At 42.5% G+C, this 19,437-nt stretch overlaps 1 protein-coding gene across 8 annotated transcripts in view; it reads right to left on the minus strand.

Moving 5' to 3' along the window:
* Positions 1-32: 32 nt before the first annotated feature.
* THRAP3 (thyroid hormone receptor associated protein 3) overlaps positions 33-19,437 on the minus strand; it is a 70,167-nt gene continuing 50,762 nt past the window's right edge. For 7 of the 8 annotated variants that reach the window (XM_055586381.1, XM_055586383.1, XM_055586386.1 and 4 more), the window contains 10 exons: positions 19,118-19,285; positions 14,116-15,021; positions 11,859-12,572; positions 10,758-10,930; positions 9,932-10,043; positions 8,646-8,730; positions 6,325-6,512; positions 3,855-4,050; positions 3,267-3,410; positions 33-1,594 (listed from right to left, as the gene is read on the minus strand). In XM_055586381.1, coding sequence (XP_055442356.1) covers positions 1,373-1,594; positions 3,267-3,410; positions 3,855-4,050; positions 6,325-6,512; positions 8,646-8,730; positions 9,932-10,043; positions 10,758-10,930; positions 11,859-12,572; positions 14,116-15,021; positions 19,118-19,254 — 2,877 coding nt within the window. In that variant the 5' untranslated portion in view covers positions 19,255-19,285 and the 3' untranslated portion in view covers positions 33-1,372. The remainder of the gene's footprint in view (positions 1,595-3,266; positions 3,411-3,854; positions 4,051-6,324; positions 6,513-8,645; positions 8,731-9,931; positions 10,044-10,757; positions 10,931-11,858; positions 12,573-14,115; positions 15,022-19,117; positions 19,286-19,437) is intronic. The other variant, XM_055586388.1, reaches the window with a different exon arrangement.

Consider the following 19,437-nt stretch of genomic DNA (forward strand, 5'->3'; position numbering starts at 1 on the left):
TCAGGGTGACAATGACCAGAGCCATTTACATCTGCCACTTCATTTATTTTTTTATTTGCAGGAGGAGTTGAAACAAATTTTAAGGGTATTTTCATTTTTTCCCCCCCTAAACATGAATCATTCAAGTAAAACCAACTTAACTATAGAAATGTAGCAAAGTAAGGGGGAAGTAGCATAACAATCCAGGAGGCAAAGGTTGGGGGGGAAGGTGGGTGCAGTCCGCATATAACATATGCATAAATGCCATATGATTCACCTGCTCAGGACCGCCTCCCCAGAAGGCAAGCACAAGGACCCATTTTAAGAGGATGTTTTCCCCCCAAACATCGGAGAATGTTTCAACTTAAAGCTTAAGGTTTAAAAAAAAAAAAAAAGGAAAAAGAAAAAAACACAAAACAAAAAACCCCCACAAACCACCCAGCCATAACCACCTTCCTTAATCGATCATAGGAGTTTCTTTTCATTTTATAAAAAGATTAATAAAAAATATTGAAAAAATTATTTTCTCATCTTATATTTGTAAAGATAATAGAAGTCAGAAGTTTCTTAGAAAACAGACCAGAAACTGCCATCCAGTTTCCACCCCTGTTGCTGAGAGGATCAGCAGGACTAGAAAGTTTGGGATACTGGAGCTGCTGGTGGAGAAGGGGAAGCCCAGCCCACAAGAAATCAGAAAATATTGGGGGGAGGGGAGGTGCGCACATGGGTGTGGTTAGGAGCAACACCACATGATACATGGCTGCGCAGAAAGGGGAACACAAGGTGGTCAGAAAGGCCTTGAACTCCTCCTCGACATACATAACTAAGTTTAACAAAGACCCACGCAATTTGGTCCCAAACTGAGGTGAACACATCAATATTTATTCACATGCTTTGTTTTCTCTTAAGAATCAAAGTTGCCCAAATTAAATCTTTCTGCTAATGTTACTATATATGCCTAAAAAAAAAAACAAGAGGGGGCTTTTAAAATAAGGATAAAGAGACTGAAAATCAAATTAGTCCTCAGCTCCAAATGTAATGAAATGAAGAATAAAACTGTTGGTTTCTAACAGGGAACAAACCAAAATCCAAGTTATCGCTCTGCCCTCCCTACCCCAGCCCCCACCCCACACACCAACAATAAACGAGAAACACGTAGCTAAAGCCCAACATGGTGTGTTCTGCTCAAGAGCTGGGCCTGACCCCAGGCCAGCTGCCTCTGTCTGGTGGGACGCCAGGATGCTCTTCGGCAGCTGTAGGATATTTTGCATGGCTGGTGGGGGGTAGGGGTGGGATTTTCAGAATCTTCTCGAGGCTCCTCTGTTTAGCTCCTCACCAGCCGTCTTCCCGGCGCCTCTCTCCCTCGGGCAGGGGCTCCCAGCAAGAGTGGCCACTACTCAGTTGTCGGCTGTAAATTGTCCTTCTCTTCTCGGTTCTCTGTCCCACTCTCATCATCTTCAATCTCCCCTTCCTCCCCACTGAACTTGTCGTGGGCCCACTTGGGGCTGGTGCTGGATTTCCGGAACATGAACCGGCCTCGACCGCGAGGGAAGGCTCCTCGGCCCCGGCCCCGGCTCACCCACTTCTCACTGCCTTCGCCTTCACGGTCATCATGCTTAAAAGAAAAGGAAAACTGTCATCAATGCCAGGGTAAACAAGAGCAGCCTCTCCTCTGTACCTACCCAAATGTGATTTTCCCAAACGAACCTCTGTCCTGTCCTCCTCCCTGTCCCCACTCGAAAAATGCTACTGATTCAGATCTAAGAGAATATTCAGTTCAGTTCCTTGAATTCTAAGGCAGCCGCGTAGGCATTGTAATGATGATGATGATAAAATCTTCAAAGACCTTTTCCTACATTATCTCATTTAATCCTCACAGCTACCCTACTCTGTCATTATCAACCCTCCACTATGCAGATGAGAAAACAGCCAGGGGAACTTAAAGTAACTCCATATTATTTAGAACACACTCTCTCAAGGAGGGGGTGGGGGGTGTAAGCCAATCACTCCCCAAACATGAAAACTATTTCTGATCTGAGTTGTCTGTAAGCTAAGAGAGGAAGCAACACAGAACACACACACAGCTGGGAGTCTTATTTATCCAGCTCTCCCCAAGCCTCCCCTCAGCCAAGAGCAGGCAGTGAGACCAAAGGCAGATGGCTCACAGTCTCAGACCAGTACTGGCAAAGGCAGAGCCAGAACCCAGCCTCCTGTCTTGTATCTTTTCTCCTTTCTCAGTTTTATGCAAGAAGGCAGTGTGGCAGAGTAGGGAAAAAACAAAACCTATAACTCAATCCCCGCTCTGATGATCTCATGAGAAAGAAGGAGGGAACCAATGAAAGAATGAATGAAACAGGATTTTGAAAAGTCACTGTTACCTCATCAGCCCCATGACTTCAAAGAGTCTGAACCCTCCACGCACACTAGTAGTACCTGAGGCTCCTGAGGGGTTAGTTCAGCTAAAGGACCAGCTGCTTCTTCACTAGCCTAAATTAATCAGGTTGGCAATGCTCCTTCAGGGACAGAGAAGGTACGGCCTTTTATCCTTCCTCTAAACAGCCCCACTCCAGTACCTATCCCGGGCCCAGTCCAGCCAACATTTTCCTAGATATAGGTTCAAGAGTCCTCTCAGAGTAGCTTCTAGCAGCCCCAGAAAAGCGAAGTTGGCTATGCACAGTGATTTACACAGCAACCTGCTTCCCAGCTTCCTACTTCCAGGCCAGTCCTCATGGGTGATCAGACTCAGCAGCAAGATTACCTTGGTTATTACAACACTCAGTCACATCTACTTGGACCTGAGCCTGCTGTTAACACAGCAAGGCAATAGAGCTCTCTCACTGGCCAAGTAATTTGGCCTAGAAGAGCCCAGCTCCAGTGGTGTTTCATTCTGGAGACAGGTGCCCTCCCTCAAAAAGAGAACTGTCCTTCCTATCCATATCGTGCAGGGGCGTGACAAGGTGGAACTGCCACCTCTGGGGAAGGTAATGGTTCTATCCCTTGTAAAGGCTGGAGGCTTAGGGTGGGTGAGCAGTAAACCGATTTCACAGACAAAAAGGCAAGAGCAACCTTTCCTACTTATCCTGGAATCCATAAACATCTTAGATAACACTTTCAAGGTCAGGACTGCCTCTCTAGAGAACAGTCATCTTGCCAGAACTATAACAAGTACACAGGTAACCAGTGCCATACCTGCACGCAGTTCTGGAGAAAAATCAATCAAAGCCTCACTATCAGCTACTGTGTATGTCAAAGGCCCCCTCGCCCTTCCTGGTTATCCCGACACATACCAAGTAGTATTTCTTGCTTTTGGGTGTGTACTCGGGGTCCCATTCCTCCTCCCGGCTTCTCTTCTGAAAATCGTTGTTGCTGCTGTTGTTGTTGTTACCAGAATAGTTGCCTCTGCCCCAGCCTCTTCCTCTGGCTCGAAACTGCTATGGCAATAAACGGGGAAAGGAACAAAGGGTCCATGTAAGGAATGGAGAAAAACAACTCCTTGTCTTCTATTCAAATACTTTCCTGCTGTCCTCCAGTCAGTATGCTGGTTAACTGGTTTTTAGCTATTCCCTTTCTGTTTATCTCAAGTCTATAGCCCAGACAGGGGACAATGCCATAAGGGCCTCCCTACATACAGCAGGAGTTAAAACAAGTGAGGAATTTCAGACCAGAAGCCCTAAGAGGCTTTCTGGCTAAGCGATTATGAACAGGGGGGAAAAAAAATTAAAAAATGGAAAGCCTGGGGAATGGGAAACCACAGATTCTAGGGTCTACTGACCTAATCACCTGTATCAAGGGCAATAAAATAAATGTTCTGATCAGCACATAGTTAAAATTAGCAGGAGAAAGGGCTTAAAGAAAGGGAGAGGGCAGAGTCTTACAAAGGTCCCTCGAGCTCTGCCTCCTCTCTCACTTGGACCCACGAAGTCTTTGGTCCCCAGCCTTGATTTGTCAAAGCCCGTGGTACTCTCCTCTCTCTCTTCTGTCTCTTCAGTGTACTCTTCTGCTTTGTAGGAGTGGGATGACTGGGAAGAAGATGATGATGACCTGGACCGGTCTCGTGCTCTCCGGTGCTTCCTATGAAAACACAAGAGGCCTCTAGGGTACAGTCCTTGTCTGGGGCTCATGAGTAAGGAGCAAAGGGCAATCAAGAGTGTGTCTGTGATGAGAACACTGAAGACAAGTAACCAGAAAAACCAACTCACCCTCAACATACCCACCCAGGGAACTGGGGAGCTTCCTCCCAATTCTCTCAGTCATGTTCACTGACATATCTATGTCTGAGCCTGTGATAAACACAGGACACACACATACAGGAGGAGGGACAAAACATAGTCCATGCATGGCCTCTGGTAGCTCATTCTAACACATGTGCATAAACTGGAAAGACAAAAGGAGACGAACACTGTCATGAAAGCCAGAGAGTATCTGGTGCTAGGAGAGGCTTTACACATTACCATCTGTTTCAACTTTATGTTAGTTTTATTTCTCATAGAAGACTATGACCTGTCTTGGGAGGCTGTTCTAAAGATCGAAAAAACAACGTGCTTAAACACTCTACATTGACACAGCACGCATATAGTAAATGGCAATTATGATTTCAGTACTGTTTTCCCCATCTTAGAGACAGAAGGTTCAGGTGACAGAACTAGGCAGATTTGGATTCAAACCTAGCACTAATTATACCAATACTCCACAAACCCTTCCCACTTTCCACTGCACTCAAACAGGTTTAGGTCATTAAGCCTAGGATCTGGCAGAATTCTTCCCAGAGTTATTTCCCATCCATCCCCTCATCTGGAGGAAATTACAGAGCAGGGGCAAATTAGACAGAGTAATACAGTGAGTCACTATATACATACTAGAGAGGTTGGGGCCAGCCCTGCCATGTGGCAGTGGAGGAGGGTACCAGCCACCAGGAGTACAGGACTTACAGGGAGAAGCCAGCCAAGTGTTAGTAACCTATCATTACCCTCCTCCATTATGAAAAGCACCTTGCCAACCCCCCACCCCCACAGCCACCCCCAACCCCCAAACATTTGAGAAGATCAAAGACAAATATTGGAATCCTACTAAATAATCCTACTAAGTTATTCTCATCGGATTCTTATAACTCAAATGTTTGACTCCTAGAACTCAGCACTATTTCAAGAGATTTTCAAAAATAAGACTCCAAAAATCCTGATTTGAGTCCCAACACTGCCTTTTATTAGTTGTGTGATCTTGGTGAGCCATTCTTCAATCATATGAGAAAGAGTTTTTGTATACAGTGAAAACAGTGGCATGAGTATCATTTTTCTTCTTGCCCCAATCACAAAATACTAGAGTTGCACGAGACTTGATTAAGGTTACACAACAAATCAGAGGCAGTGGCATATGTCCCAGGGAAACAAATCAGGATCAGTAATCCAAGTCCAGGACTGAAAGGCTTAAAGGGTCCTACTCCCTTTCCCCCAGAGAAGACTACTGTACCCCAACTTCCATTTCCTGTTGAGGATTATCAGATCCTCTATCTGTGGATACACCTGAAAGCTGTTAGGGCTCATAATGCGTATGTTAACTGAGCGCAAGGATAGTGAAAGAGAAGATATGAGCTTACTTCTCTATCTTTCAAACAGGCAAAAGGGATAGTCTACTAACTGTCTCACTTATTTCAAAGGATTGTTATCAGAAAATGGATATAAAAGTGCTTGCCAGTTAAAGTTCAGGAACACAAAAGTAGTGCTGCTTCCCACAGGAAGGCGTGGGGTTTCAATTCTGCAACCTTTAATGCGCATGACTGAAAAGTCATGGAACGTTCAAAAATGTAAATAGAGACAAGACCTTGGCATAAATGCTGCCTTATGAAGTTCAACAATGCTACCTTTGTTTAAAGAATATTTGGAACACCTCTCTTGGAAGTGCCTGTGAAACTAGTTTAAAAGGCATTTAAGATCAACAAGCTTGTCCTATCTAGTTCTGCCCTGTTTCTCTGACCAGACAGTTTTTACTTGAATACAACTTTGAGCCATTTTAAAACATAACCTTCGCAAGACGATTTGTGATGAGAAAGGACATGTCAAAGAACATGTCCAAAACAAAAGCAAAAGAAATTCCCATGATTCTCCACACTGTCCCTATAGCCAAATCAACTGCCTATCTCCCAGGAGGCCTCCTTTGGACAAGGATTATGTCTATTTTCATTCAAAAGTTCTATTTTCAATCTAGGGACTTTAATTGACAGTTAAAAGAAACTACACAAAATAGTTCCTAATTGTTCTCCAGTGTGCAGGGTCTGCCATAGGGAATGAGGGGCAGACAAAGGAGTCCACTCAGGAGACTGAATGAGGCAACAGACAAGGGTTTACATACTTCTGCTTCTTTGATCCTTTATGAGTTTTCTCTGTTTTCTCAGCTGATCGCTCCCTTGAGTGGCTTGAGTCTCGGGAATCCACTGATTCTCTTGATTTACCTCGTTTAAGATCTCTCTCTTTATGTTTTTTACGACGTTCAATATCAAGGCGGAGATCAACAGGATCATCTTTGTATTTTCCCTCAGCCTGCCAAGAGAAATCAAAATTAAGGTTTTTGGGATTCAGGACTACAAACTCAACCACCCCACAAACTGTGCTTTCTATTCCAATGGAGTGGTACAGAGGAAGCACTGGGAATGTGAGGCACCTGGCCCAACTCGGGAGGGATACAGGATGTTCCACCAAAATCACTTCATGAGAATCCCTAGAGAACCCAACCAATTCTCTAGAATAATGATGATAACCTTCTGTATATGCTACACACACACACACAAACACACACACACACACCCCCCTTGCTTTGCTATTTCCCTCTGTGGTCCAGTAATGACTTTGGCTAGCTGAAAAGCTGAGAAGGCCAAAATTAACTCTGGAAGGTGTTTAGTTAGGCTGGCTTAGGCTTAGTCACCAGCAGGAGTAGAAATGCTGTCATCTTTCCCCTACCTACACTGTGGCAGCTACCCTGGACCTATCCTCTATTTGGAATTACCTCTCAGTACTGAGTCCAATAATAGACAATGGAAGACTTGTGCCTTCCAAAATATTAGTTATATCAACAGATTTCTCTAGAGAAGGCATATCAAAAACCATAATAAAGAATTCATAAAGTTGGCAATACCAAGTCAAAGTTTATTTTAAAAAGAAAAATGAGAAAACATTTTCTCACTAACTTTCTACAAGTGTAACCTACCATAGTATGTGGCGCACAGAGTGAGCCCAGCAACAGCGGCAGCCCTCTACCCTGAACTATCAGGCAAAGGGCTTTCAACAGCTCTTGAGAAACTCAGTGAAAGCAGAGGAGCAAGGGGTTTTCAGGCATATTATACTCTAAGATTTGTCTCATGGAAGCAAAACCTCCCTAGGGACTTCTCTGGTAGACCAGTGGTTAAGACTGTGCTTTCACTGCAGAGGGTGTGGGTTCAATCCCTGCTCAGGGAACTAAGACCACACAAGCTGTGTGGTGCGACCAAAACACAAACAAACAAACAACAACAACAACAAAAAAAACCTCTCTAAAAAGAGGAAGGGATGAGCAGTTCACTTTGTATTAACATTTACTTACACAACTAAGCTTTTTGTTGAAATAATGAAGTTTTAATTAACAAGAATGGTAGGTGGTAACTTGGTTTATTTTACTGCATGCTTTTCTTCTGAGGAGGGAATGGGGCCTCTGCACCCTCCAAAGACCAAAAAAGAGAGAAGTACAGCTGCAGTTCCCTTAGTGCACACAGCACCTCTAATGAATAGGCTTTGTGGGGCGGAGAGGATGACATCTCTCCTGATGTTTCAAAGTCTTGTGTTTCACATGGTTAGTGCCAAGCTGGTGGGTACTTGGAGGAAAAGGGGGAATGGGAGAGAAGACCGATTGTGCAAGAGTGCCTCTCATCACATTCAACCAACAAGACAAACCTATTTGGAAAACTTGAAAATTACTATTTTTAGAAACAGTTTCAGCAACATTGGAAGAGTCATCTCCATAGGGATTAAATTTCAATCTAATCTCTATAGGGTCCCTATGTGGGAACTGATGGTCAATAAATACTAAGATTTTTAAGAACCCAAATCTAGTACTTCTAGTAACAGACTGCACACAAGCTTTAATCTCTTAATAACAGTGTTTACGTGCACATCATTACACATGTAGCTGGGCTATCAAAGCAATGTTTAGCTTTAAAGTAACAGTAACCAACAGATGATAGATATGGCACAATGTTAGGAAAAAAATCTGGACTAGCTGCTTAAAACAGTCTATTCAGTTAAGATATGAAAATTTCACTCTCCTCTGACATGCATGTCTTTTTGAAATCATGGTTGGAAATAGCGCATGTATATAGTTGATTTGATAATACTTACAAGCAGAAAAATATCACAAAAAGTTTCTTCTCTCATCATGGGCACTTGTTCCAAAACTCCTCTCTTTTTTTTCTCAAGCTCACCTCAATAGACTTTGGGGTCATTTACCATATTCTAACCACTTCACAAAGGTTGTTGATACATTTAATAAAAATTAACCCTTTGTAGTTCATTTTTAGAATTATGCCCATCCTTAAAAGAAAAACACAAACTTAAGTAGAGAGTAATTTAAACAAACACATTTCTGACAAGTTCATGCCCAACGCACTCATTTTGTTGGAATTACTGATCAAAGCAACAGTTCACCTTGTAGCCAGGTTCTCGGGGACTTTTCATTTCGTCATGAGCCAAACCATGTTTTCTGAATGTACTGGGGGAAATGTCTATCCTCCTAAAATTATAAACACAAAAGTTGTTCAACATCCCATAGTGTGAATATAGCATTTTAGTTCGTAAGTGAAGTAGCAGAAACACAGGCATTCCTTTTTATCCCTTTTTATTATACTTACCTTGTTTGTTTATATACTTACACTCTCCCATAGATATGTATGCACAGGCACACACGTACATGTACAGACACACACACTTTCTCTCTCCCAACTTTCCAAACTCAAACAGAAGGAACTTCATATTCCACCCAGCACTGTTACGGTCAAGAAAACAGACTCACCTATAGCCTTACTTATAATCTTAAATTCACATCGAGACTATCTATGCCCTGCTAACTTCAAAAAGCAGTTTTCACCTTGGGAACTGAAATATAATGGTCCATTATTCACCAATATGATAAAGTCTAAGTGAGAAACAAGTGCCTGGAGTGACACACATCCCCAAAGACCCTAAATCCAAGACTATTACAAACATGGTCCTCTTACCTACTGCAAAGGTTCAATCAAAGTTTAAGGCCAACTACATTTCTAGACAAAGTTCCTATTTGCTGAATAAATTCCCACAACCAAATGTTTAAACCTCTGGGCTTTTTAAACCCTTTGACATAATTCTGTAAGTTCTTCTATCTTCATCCCCCACTTGCTGCAGATTCTCCCAAAGGAAGAACCAATATATGAAATACATGGGATGCTTAAAGAAACATTTACTTTATGTAAAGAAAGCTCACCGTGACCTTGGGTTATCATTTGCAAACTCCTCCTGCAACTCTCAAGAACACAAGGGTTCTTTTATATCAAAAAGGGCTGTTTTCCTCAGGCCCAAAGGGAGAAACATGGCAATCAAAGCACACCCTTTCCATTACAAATCACTACTATCCTAGACTATGGAGACTGTTAACTTAAATTCTGCTATTACACCTAACAAGTGGCAAAAACAAGACAAGTTTATTCTCTGGTGGGCAGTCTTTTGGGCTTCCCTGAGCTCAGTTGGTAAGGAATCCACCTGCAATGCAGGAGACCCTGGTTCAATCCCTGGGTTGGGAAGATCCCCTGGAGAAGGGAAAAGCTACCCATTCCAGTATTCTGGCCTGGAGAATTCCAAGGACTGTAGAGTCCATGAGGTCACAAAGAGTCAGACACAACTGAGTGATTCTCCTTGAGCAGTCTTTTATGATCACCTCCAGTGTAAGCCAGGGCCCTCACCTGTGAATCTCTGGGCTTTTCTTGTTTTTAGCTGCCTCCTGTTCACTTCCTCTCTTTAGATATTTAGTAAAGCGTTCATGCAATGTCATTCCAGAGGACCCAAAGTGATGCTCTGTGGGGAGTCAAAGAAAAATATGTCAGGCTGTTAAAGGCAGACCCAACATTCAAACCCCTCTGCATGGATGAAACTGCAGCCACAGATATGTGAATGAAGTGGTCAAATCCACATAACTAACATACTGTGAAAAGCAAGGAAAATTAGCTGGTTCAGAAACAATCCAATATTGAGCACTGGATTGCCATGGTAGGACATGGATACAAAGATACTATTCTATGCATCAAGACCACCAATTCCCCCTAAGTTCCAATTTCAGATGAAACTGTAACTGGCCCAAACCCAGCTTCTAGGTCACATTCCTCAGTCTGTCCACCTCCATTTGCCCAGAAGATGGCAAAATAATGTGGGACAAGATCTATAAGATGCTGCTAGAGGTATCTGCGTATTAAGACAGGACAAATCAGATGGGCTGAGAAAGCCACTTTCCATACCCCCCTTTTCAAGCAATTTAAATCTTCACATGAAGGATTTCACCTAGCCTCAGGATCCCAGGTTATCACTAGTATTTTCCCAATGTTCAGCTCTCTGATCAGAAAATGGAAACTTACCCCAGGAGACATTTCCTTCAAACCAGCCCCTAGGTTCAAAGGCCCTATTGATGAGATAAAGGTCCCCGACAGACTCCCTCATGCCCCATCTCATGCTTCTGCTTGTTAGAAAGCTAAGCATGTAGAAAGGGAACCTGAGCGGGCTGGGGTCAGGACTCACCTTTAACATGGTGAACGATGGTCACTATATGCTGGGCAAACAGCTCTGAGGGGCTCCGCTGAGACTGAGCTGACTGTATGTGCTGGAAAATGGATCGAAATTCCTGCTCCTTTTTGTTGCTATGAACTAGATCCCGACAAAGCTTTCGTTCCTGAGCCAATAAGCCACTGGGTCTGAAAAATAAACACAGGGTGACCCAATGTAACAAGATACACAGAAAGTCAGAACATTTAAGTCCTAAAAATGCAAGCATACTTTTGTAAGAGGTGAATTTATCTGCAAAGTTCCTTTTTAAATTCCTAGCAAAGTACAAAGAACCTCAAGGCACGTAACTGTGGAAAAAGGCATTTCTCCCCTTGGAGTTTAATAGAAACAAATGGGCAGGATGAAGGATTAAATCTCAGTGATTCTGTTCTGTTCTGGAGGTGGGGTTGGGGGTGGGGTGGTCTCTGCTGATTTTAACGCGTGACAAATAGTAAGGTGTCTTAGAAGATCAACTATCTTGGCCAGCAGGGCCACTCAGTTTATGTGACACAACAGCAAGAGTGGGATGTGGCTAGACTGCTCAGCAGACTTCCAACTGGGTGTGCAACTTTCACACCAGGTGAAAAGCAGCCTGGGCCTCACAACTCTTTCCTGAAGTTCTCAAACCCCACACCCCAGCCCCAACTTTCAAACCATTACATTATTTGATGAAGGCCTGATATAATACACATTGTGACTTAGCTAAGAATGAAAAAATGGATCCTGCATGGCTCCACAGGCAAAGACACCCTAAGCACATTAGGAAGACAAGGGGACAGGAGTGGAATGGGGGGAGGGCGTATGATGTGACGAATACAGTGCAAGAGAGAAGCAGAGGGGACCCAGTACCAAGACAGACAGTCACTACAGACTAAAAAGACGCTTCACGATACCGCCCCGAACACGTAATTACTCTGTGATACACGCTTCTCCAAAGAAAACAGGGAGACATAAGAGTATTCACAGTAAAAATGAGACAGTGGGAGAAATACAGGAGGGGTTTGTCCTTGTTCTAGAATGACCTTATGGAGAGCGGTTAGGCTACAGCCCTGAGGGTCAAGATGGACTACACCTCACCTTGCAAGGTCCTCATCAAAAGAGTCCATCCGGACATTGACTTGGGCCTCTCGAGTAATGGAAAAGGAAGACTTCCCTGTGGAAAAGTCTCCTTTGGCTCCTAGCTTCTCTCGGCTCTCAGAGGTCTTTCTTGGGGGAGGTGAAGAGCTCTTCTCCTGGACTGCTTTGTAAGCAGTCACTCGGAAATTCTTTTCAGGCACAAATCCCCTGTGCCCACTTTCGCTTCTCTTGGATCCTCCTCGCTCCTCCTTTTTGGATCTCTCTGAAAAGGATTCCTCCTCCAACTCCTCCGTTTTTCTTTGCTTTTCCTTTCCTGGAGGTGCGTACACCAGGCCCTCCCATTTGCCTGACTTCTCCTCCTCCTGGTTTTTGCTTGCACCTGCTATGACTTTCGACATGAATTTGGGTTCATCGTCAAACTCAGATTCCTTCCTTCCTTTAGCCTTGTCTTTATCTTGATCATCCATCTCCTCCTTGTGGAAGTCAGCCATCTTCTTCTCAAAGTCATCTCGGAGCTTATACCTTTTGGGAGACTGGCTACCCCGAAAAGGCTTCTCAGTATCAGTTTTGGGAGCAAATGAATCAGATTTCATTTTTGTATCACCCAATCCCGCATCAGAGAAGCTCCCTTTCTCTTTCATTTTGTCTTTATCAGTATTTGTTTGTTTCTGTTCCTTATCTTTTCCATTCTCTGTCTTCTGTTCATCTAGATACCTAGTTATGAAAACACAAGGGAGACACACAAGAGACTTAAACAACCTGATCCAAAATAAAACAGCACCATATGGTCTTAGGTTTTTGAGTCTCTAACAAGCATGACTTGTGGATTCCAGCGTTGCCAAAGGTGTCTTGATTACCTTTTTGTTAATTTCTGAAAAACTGCTCTTCACAGGTTCATGAATTTTGCATTTAAAAGATAAATAAATGTTCTGTGGAGTTGTATATTACAAAAACAAGCAAAAAGAAAATAGCAAAGGCATTTTTTAGGGTACTAAAAAACAAAAACCTACTTACCTGTAAGCGGTCTAGGAAAAAAAAAATTAAGGTCTTATCCAACCTTCACTCAAGTCACTTAAAATCTGCTTTCAGCAAAGTTAACATAGAATGTTCAACCTTGGACTGTTTTGCTTTTATACAACTCACATTTGGAAATACAAGTCTCAAAAGAGACTTCAAATTTGCTTCAAGTCACCTAGAAGACCTAAGTATGAAATATACTGTGAACACAAACAAAATACATGTTAATTGGGGGAGGGGGCAAAATTCATCCCACTCAATTCTTATGGAAAAGCAGAGTTCATGCCCAAGTGTTCTAATAAGATTCACAGTCCTGGCAAGGAACAAAACCTGTATTTTAAAGCAGACTTACTGAAGGCTGGGAAGTACAGGTTCTGAACATCACATCTGTACCGTTAATGGAAAAAGTCTAATCAAATTAACAGTTGCATTAATATGGCAAAAAAAAAAAAAAAAGAACCAAAAAAGGAACCAAAGGGACAGCAGGGCATCAAAGAAAACGCTAATAAGAGAAAAAGGGGGAGTGGGGGGCAGGAGGGGCACCTGCTCCATAGGTCCCTCTTGACAACGTGGTCCCAATGCAACTTCCTTGTTGCGTCTCTGCCATCCCAATGCATACAACCACACAGAACAAAGACTTGTGCTCCAACTCACCGTGTCCCTCAGGGTAGAAAGACAGAAGCACTATTATGTTCTCTCCTAACATGCAGCCTGCTTGGCTTCTACTGGAACATACACCCACCTTGCGATTTTATAACAAGGTCTTCCTGGACTAAGCCTTGGACTTTCCCATTCTGCCCAGTCTCCTCAACTGGAGGGTGTGAGGGTGCAGTTCTTCACCATGATGGGCTGATGCAGATCGATCATAGGAGATGGTGGATCTTAGAGGGTCTAACAGTTCCAATAGCCATTCATTTTGGTAAAGACCACATTTTTTTGATAGCTGACCCACAAATCTCTATTGTTCTCTGGCTTACACTGGTAGAATCCAAGGCAAACTTTAAATGTGAAAACATCATTGCAGAGTAATCTAGAATTTGTGCTGTAATACAAATTCAGGAAGGTAGGAAAACCAGAGTTAAGCCAAAGGTTTCCTTGGATGATGCTTTCAAACTGGCGAAATGAAACTTTAGGAAACGGGAATTACCTTATTACTATTAATCAGAGCTCTAACGACCACATTACAACTAAACTGCCAACTGGTGAGATAAAAACAGAAAGGGGAAAATGAGGTACTTGCCTCTTTGTATAGGCTGCTCCTCCTGGAGCAGCAGCCTCCTCCTTCTGAGATGAGCCATATGTTGAGCCAGTGGCCGGTGGACTCTTACCCACGGGACTCTTTTTGGATGGGCTTAAGGACCCTGAGCCATGGTCAAACTGACCTTGGTGAGTCCCACCCTGGTACCCAGCACCACTCTGCAGAGTTGAGCCCATCTGGGATGTGCTGGAAAGTGGAGGGCTAGGTTTTGGCACAGGGCTAGGACGAGGTGACCGCCGCCTCACTACCACAGACTGGAGGGGGCTTTTGAGAGCTGGGCTTCGCTCCCGGGGACTCAGCTCAGACACTCCTGAGGCCCGTGATGCAGAACCAGCACTGTATGTGGTGGCATCTGGCCACGGCTTTGAGCTCTCAGATGCTTTTGGGTCTTGAGAGGTGCCTCCAGAGAATGGCTGCTCCTTGGCCTCATCTCCCTGGTTATCACCAGCAGCCTGGGACGGCCGGCTATCCTTGGAAGAGGACTTTTTCTCCTTCGCAGACTTGCGCTTAGATGATTCAACTCGGCTGTGGTTGGAGGAAGAACGAGAGGACGAGGAACGCCTTGACCTATCAGAGGAAGACTTATCGGAGTTTCTGGAGTGGCTCCTGGACCTTGGTGAAGGGGACCTTCTCTTTGGGGACCGGGATCGGGAACGGCCCCGACGAGGACTGTACGCTTGCCGGTAATTCTGCCAATTTGAGCGGTAGTTTCCATAGCCTCCTCGGTTATACTGGCCCCATGGATAAAAGCCTCTGTTGCGCCCACGGAAATAATAGGGCCTTCTATAGCCTCTGTTGTGACCTCGGAAATCTCGATTCTGATATACTCTTGGGTGATTTCTCTCTCTGTTATGAGCTGGAGAATATGATCTGGAACGAGACCTAGAACTGAAAGAGGGGTAGGGGAGGGAAGAAAAGTTTGAATTTTTGACACAAGCATTTTTATTCAAGAAACACCTGCCAACAAAGAGGTAAAGCCCTACTCTTATGTATCATTTATTTTCAAACAAAAGGTACAAACTTAAATAGCTAATCCTACTCTTATGACCACATTAAGTACAAAAATAAAAAAATCACTTTAACAAACCAGACACTGAGATGACTCATTAATACTACTGTAGCACATTCTACATGGAGATATATTTCTACAATGACTGAGGGAATATAAAAATGCTCTCAATGTACCAAACAAACATTTTAATATAGTATACTAATTAGTTTCACAGGCACAAAGGATTTTACAGATAGGTCCCCGCGTCACTGGAGGAGAGGACAAACTGCAAGTTGTGGTACCCAGAGAGGAAGTCTTCAGGTCCCCTGGCCTCATTCAGTTTATTCCCTATCCCACCCACCTCTGACTGTGCAGGGCTAATTTCTTGGCTTCCACCAAGATTTGGGTTTGTAAAATACAGTTGCAACATGTCTAAACCAAAAAACACTTAAGTAGGGACTGAGAGAATGCATCTGTTCAAAGCTTAAAAAAACTTCAACTGAAATCAGATCAACAAATCAAGCAAATATTGTTGTTTTTTTAAACTGGGAATCTGGAAATGGTCTCATTCTCTAGGTCAAGTTTCTGTGGCTGAACTACAAGGTCTTCCATAGGTGCCACAAGAGGGCACCATCTGACCATAACACACCCAAGCACACAATACGGCAGCAAAGAGACTACAAACAGCCCCACACCTGCACATCTGTCAGGCCAGTGCTCTTCCTCATTTAACAATACAGATTTCTGATTTAGCAAAGGCCCATTTCCAGAACTATAAGGATTCAACAGTCATCTAACTCTGTAAAAATTACATGTTCACTATTAAGTGGGTATTTGGAGCAGGTTCTGTCCACTCCATGCATCAACCTGATATTGCAGTACCTCCAGGAACTGGGGTGGGATGATATTACATATTTACAAATGCCAGACTTATCGATGACAAGGAAGTCTGTTTCCATCAAAAAGCCAAAAGCTCTACTTGCTGGTATAGGAATCTACTGGGCTTCTTCAACACCACTTATTGTGTCAACTATAATATAGAGCATTAATTGGTCACTACTACTAAGTATTAACAGTTACCTAGAAAACGTAAAATTACTAGAAAACTCCAAAAAAACCCTTTCCTTTATATACAGAATAAAAACCCTTCAGTTCATAAGCAGGCCTTCTCATATCAGACCTAACTGGAACCATACATTTTTATCTGTTTGCTTGTATAAGTCTTATAAGTAACTCCACTTAGCAATGTGACAGGTTATAACAACTAAATAAAATGTTATCTTTAGAAAGAAACTTAGAAGATAAAATAGGATTGTTTTCCCACTACCCATTGTGTCCAGGTTCTTTATCTACCCCAAGAACAAGACCTGGCAAAGATGCAGCAAACTGCTGGCTGGTAATGGTTGCTATTTAAGTATGATTTGTTTTAAAAAAAAACAAACTTACCTTTCACACTTTTCATTCGAAAACAGTAACAATACAAGAAAGAAGAAGGGAGAAGCAGATGCGCTATGAAACTGAACATGACCCGATTGAATGGCTATACGTGAGTAGGTGATGCACCACCAGCACTAGGGAGGGTTTAATTCATGTTCCCATCCTCACAGGCTACTGCTGCTTCTGTCACCAATTATTAGTGAGGGCCCTGCGGCATACTGCATCCAAAACCCGCAGTCACTGCACAGATGCAGGAACATGAGTCTCTGCAGATTGCAAATGAAGTTATTTAGAAGTCACTTAAAAGGATACAGTCTGTGAAATATAAGGAAACAACCAATTTTTCTCCAGTTCTGTAGAACTCAGCAGTTAAGTTAAATTAAAGACATGGTTTCTCAAACTCTCTGGATAGTATATTTTCCTTATAGGAGAGGGGAAACAAAAGAAAAACATGAAACAGATAAGCCAGAAATAAAAACTGAACATCTAGTGGCAAATTTATCTGTTTCTAAAAAACAGAGACGTCAGACTAGAATTAAATATAAAAACATTTTTCTAGTGACGATATTCCTCCAAAGTAATCTTCCAGGCATTAAAACAGCACATAGAGTGGCTCCAGACCTACCCCAAAACATACTGCCTGCCTAAGATATCTTTCCCTCATTTACCAAGTTGATGACCATGCCAAATGATATGTACAATTAGGAGAAGCAATCTGTCCAGAATACCAGTTATCACAAATATTGCAGAGTTGGTTAGCATTTTTCATTTTGGTTTATGTCAGTTCAATTCTCTCCGTTTCAGTTGTACAGACTCTTCTTTTTGAACCACTTAGTTTCCATTTATTAAATTAACTTTTAAAATCACCTGTAGAACCAAATGAGCTAAAACTGAGGTTTAAACAGTCCAGATCAAAAGAATATGGGTGTAAGGTGGAGTTCACTAGCAGTCTCTGCTTAGTCCTATGGCCTTGTTAGCAACTTTCTGAGGTAAATATATTCAGTGGATTTTCCCTCTTTCTTGGGGGGTAGAGGAGCAGTGTGAGAAAATGGGATGGAACTTTACTTTTAGAGACTCTGACACAATTAGGCAACAGACACTCTATCTAGCACAAAGATTGAACAAAGCCTGATATAAAAGTATGTGCCCAAGAAATATGGGAGAGGAAAACAGAGCTAAGACTGGTTACCCTCGAGACATAATGTTATTATTATTTTTTTAATGGAGGGTTTTTTTTGAAGGAGAGACCCAGAGTTTAAAACTTCCTACTCTACACTATATGGAAGTCATCACCATTTTTGCACACCTACTTTTTGTTCAATCTCTACTCTGAAATTAATTTTCAAACAGGCTTCTCACAGATTCCATTTAAGAATTAACTTGTTCTCGTTGGGAAGGCGAGGGTAGGGGAGAATCCTACCAATCTGGAGAAGGGTTCTAGGACACTCATCTAAAATAATCAGCAGGGGCTCCAAGTGGCAAAACTGAGAATCACATCCTTGCCTATTGCAACTCTGACAAAAAGAATGATTTCGGTGTTTAAATATTTAAATGATCAGTATTTCTCTAACACACATATAGAAACTTGAAAGTGAAAGTGAAGTCGCTCAGTCATCTCCGACTCTTTGTGACCCCTACCAGGCTCCTCTGTCCATGGGATTTTCCAGGCAATAGTACTGGAGTGGATTGCCATTTCCTTCTCCAGGGGATCTTCCCAACCCAGGGATTGTAGATAGGCGCTTTACTGTCTGAGCCACCAGGGAAGTCCATAGAGAAACTTACACTTATTAAAAGGTTCTTACCCACTCACAAAATAAAATTAAGTTTTAAAGAATGAAAAACAGAACTCATAACACAGCAAAAAAAAAAAAAAAAAGACGCTGGAAGTTTGGCACCCTATTCCAAGACACAGCTGAAATAAGGAAATAATCCAACTAAAGGTGTAGAAACTAATTAAAGAATATTGGTGATAAATTCAAAAGAAGTACTTGCACATTTAGTCAGGCAAAATGATGCCTACAATAGTGACTTTTAGGTAGTTTTAAGATGTGTTTTACTAAATAGATGCAGCTTGTTAGTAAGTGGCATATCAGGGGTATATAAGTGACTACTGATTAGTTTCTTTAAGGTTTATTTTAGTGGGTTAAGGTTTCTTTTTCTTGCAATGTTGATTGTACCATTACTCTTCTTAGCTATCTTTTCTTTGCTAATGATGCAACTAAACTTTGGCCCAAGCCTCCAAAAATACTTCAGTGAACAATCTGGTACAGAGATTTGAAGCAAGTAGCTTAAAAAAAAATATTCTTTCTTTCAAAGTGGATGAAAAACAGTATCTGCTGGCAGGAAAGAAAAGGAATTAGGCAAACAGCATTGCAATCAAGTTGATTTAGAGTTGTAGTGTTTGAAGAGACCTGGAATATCTTACAGCCCAACACTCCACCTCAAGCGAATGCCCTACCTCCACTTGACACTCACAGAAAGAGTCTAACAAAAGATCTTCAGAGACCCACACTGACAAACCAATGATGATCTCATTATACAGTCATACCCCCTTACCTCAGCCTGCGCTTCCTTGAACGAGAGACAGAGCGACTTCGGGATCGAGACTTCGAAAACGAACGAGAACGAGATCTTGATGCAGATCTTGACCGAGAAGAGCGAGATCCAGACTTAGATTTGTTTGTTTTTGACATCTCTGAAGAAAGGGTCACTTTTCAATTATACCTAAGAATCAAACAAATGAGTGAGCCTCTTTGTAAACCCGAACTTCTGTGAACACTTAGAAACAAACAAAAAAGATGAAATGACTGCTTTAGAGAGGTGGGAGAGGGTGAGATGTATGGAGAGAGTAACATGGAAATTTATAATACCATATG

Source organism: Bubalus kerabau, chromosome 6 (assembly GCF_029407905.1).
Source record: "Bubalus kerabau isolate K-KA32 ecotype Philippines breed swamp buffalo chromosome 6, PCC_UOA_SB_1v2, whole genome shotgun sequence".
NCBI classification, from domain to species: domain Eukaryota; kingdom Metazoa; phylum Chordata; class Mammalia; order Artiodactyla; family Bovidae; genus Bubalus; species Bubalus kerabau.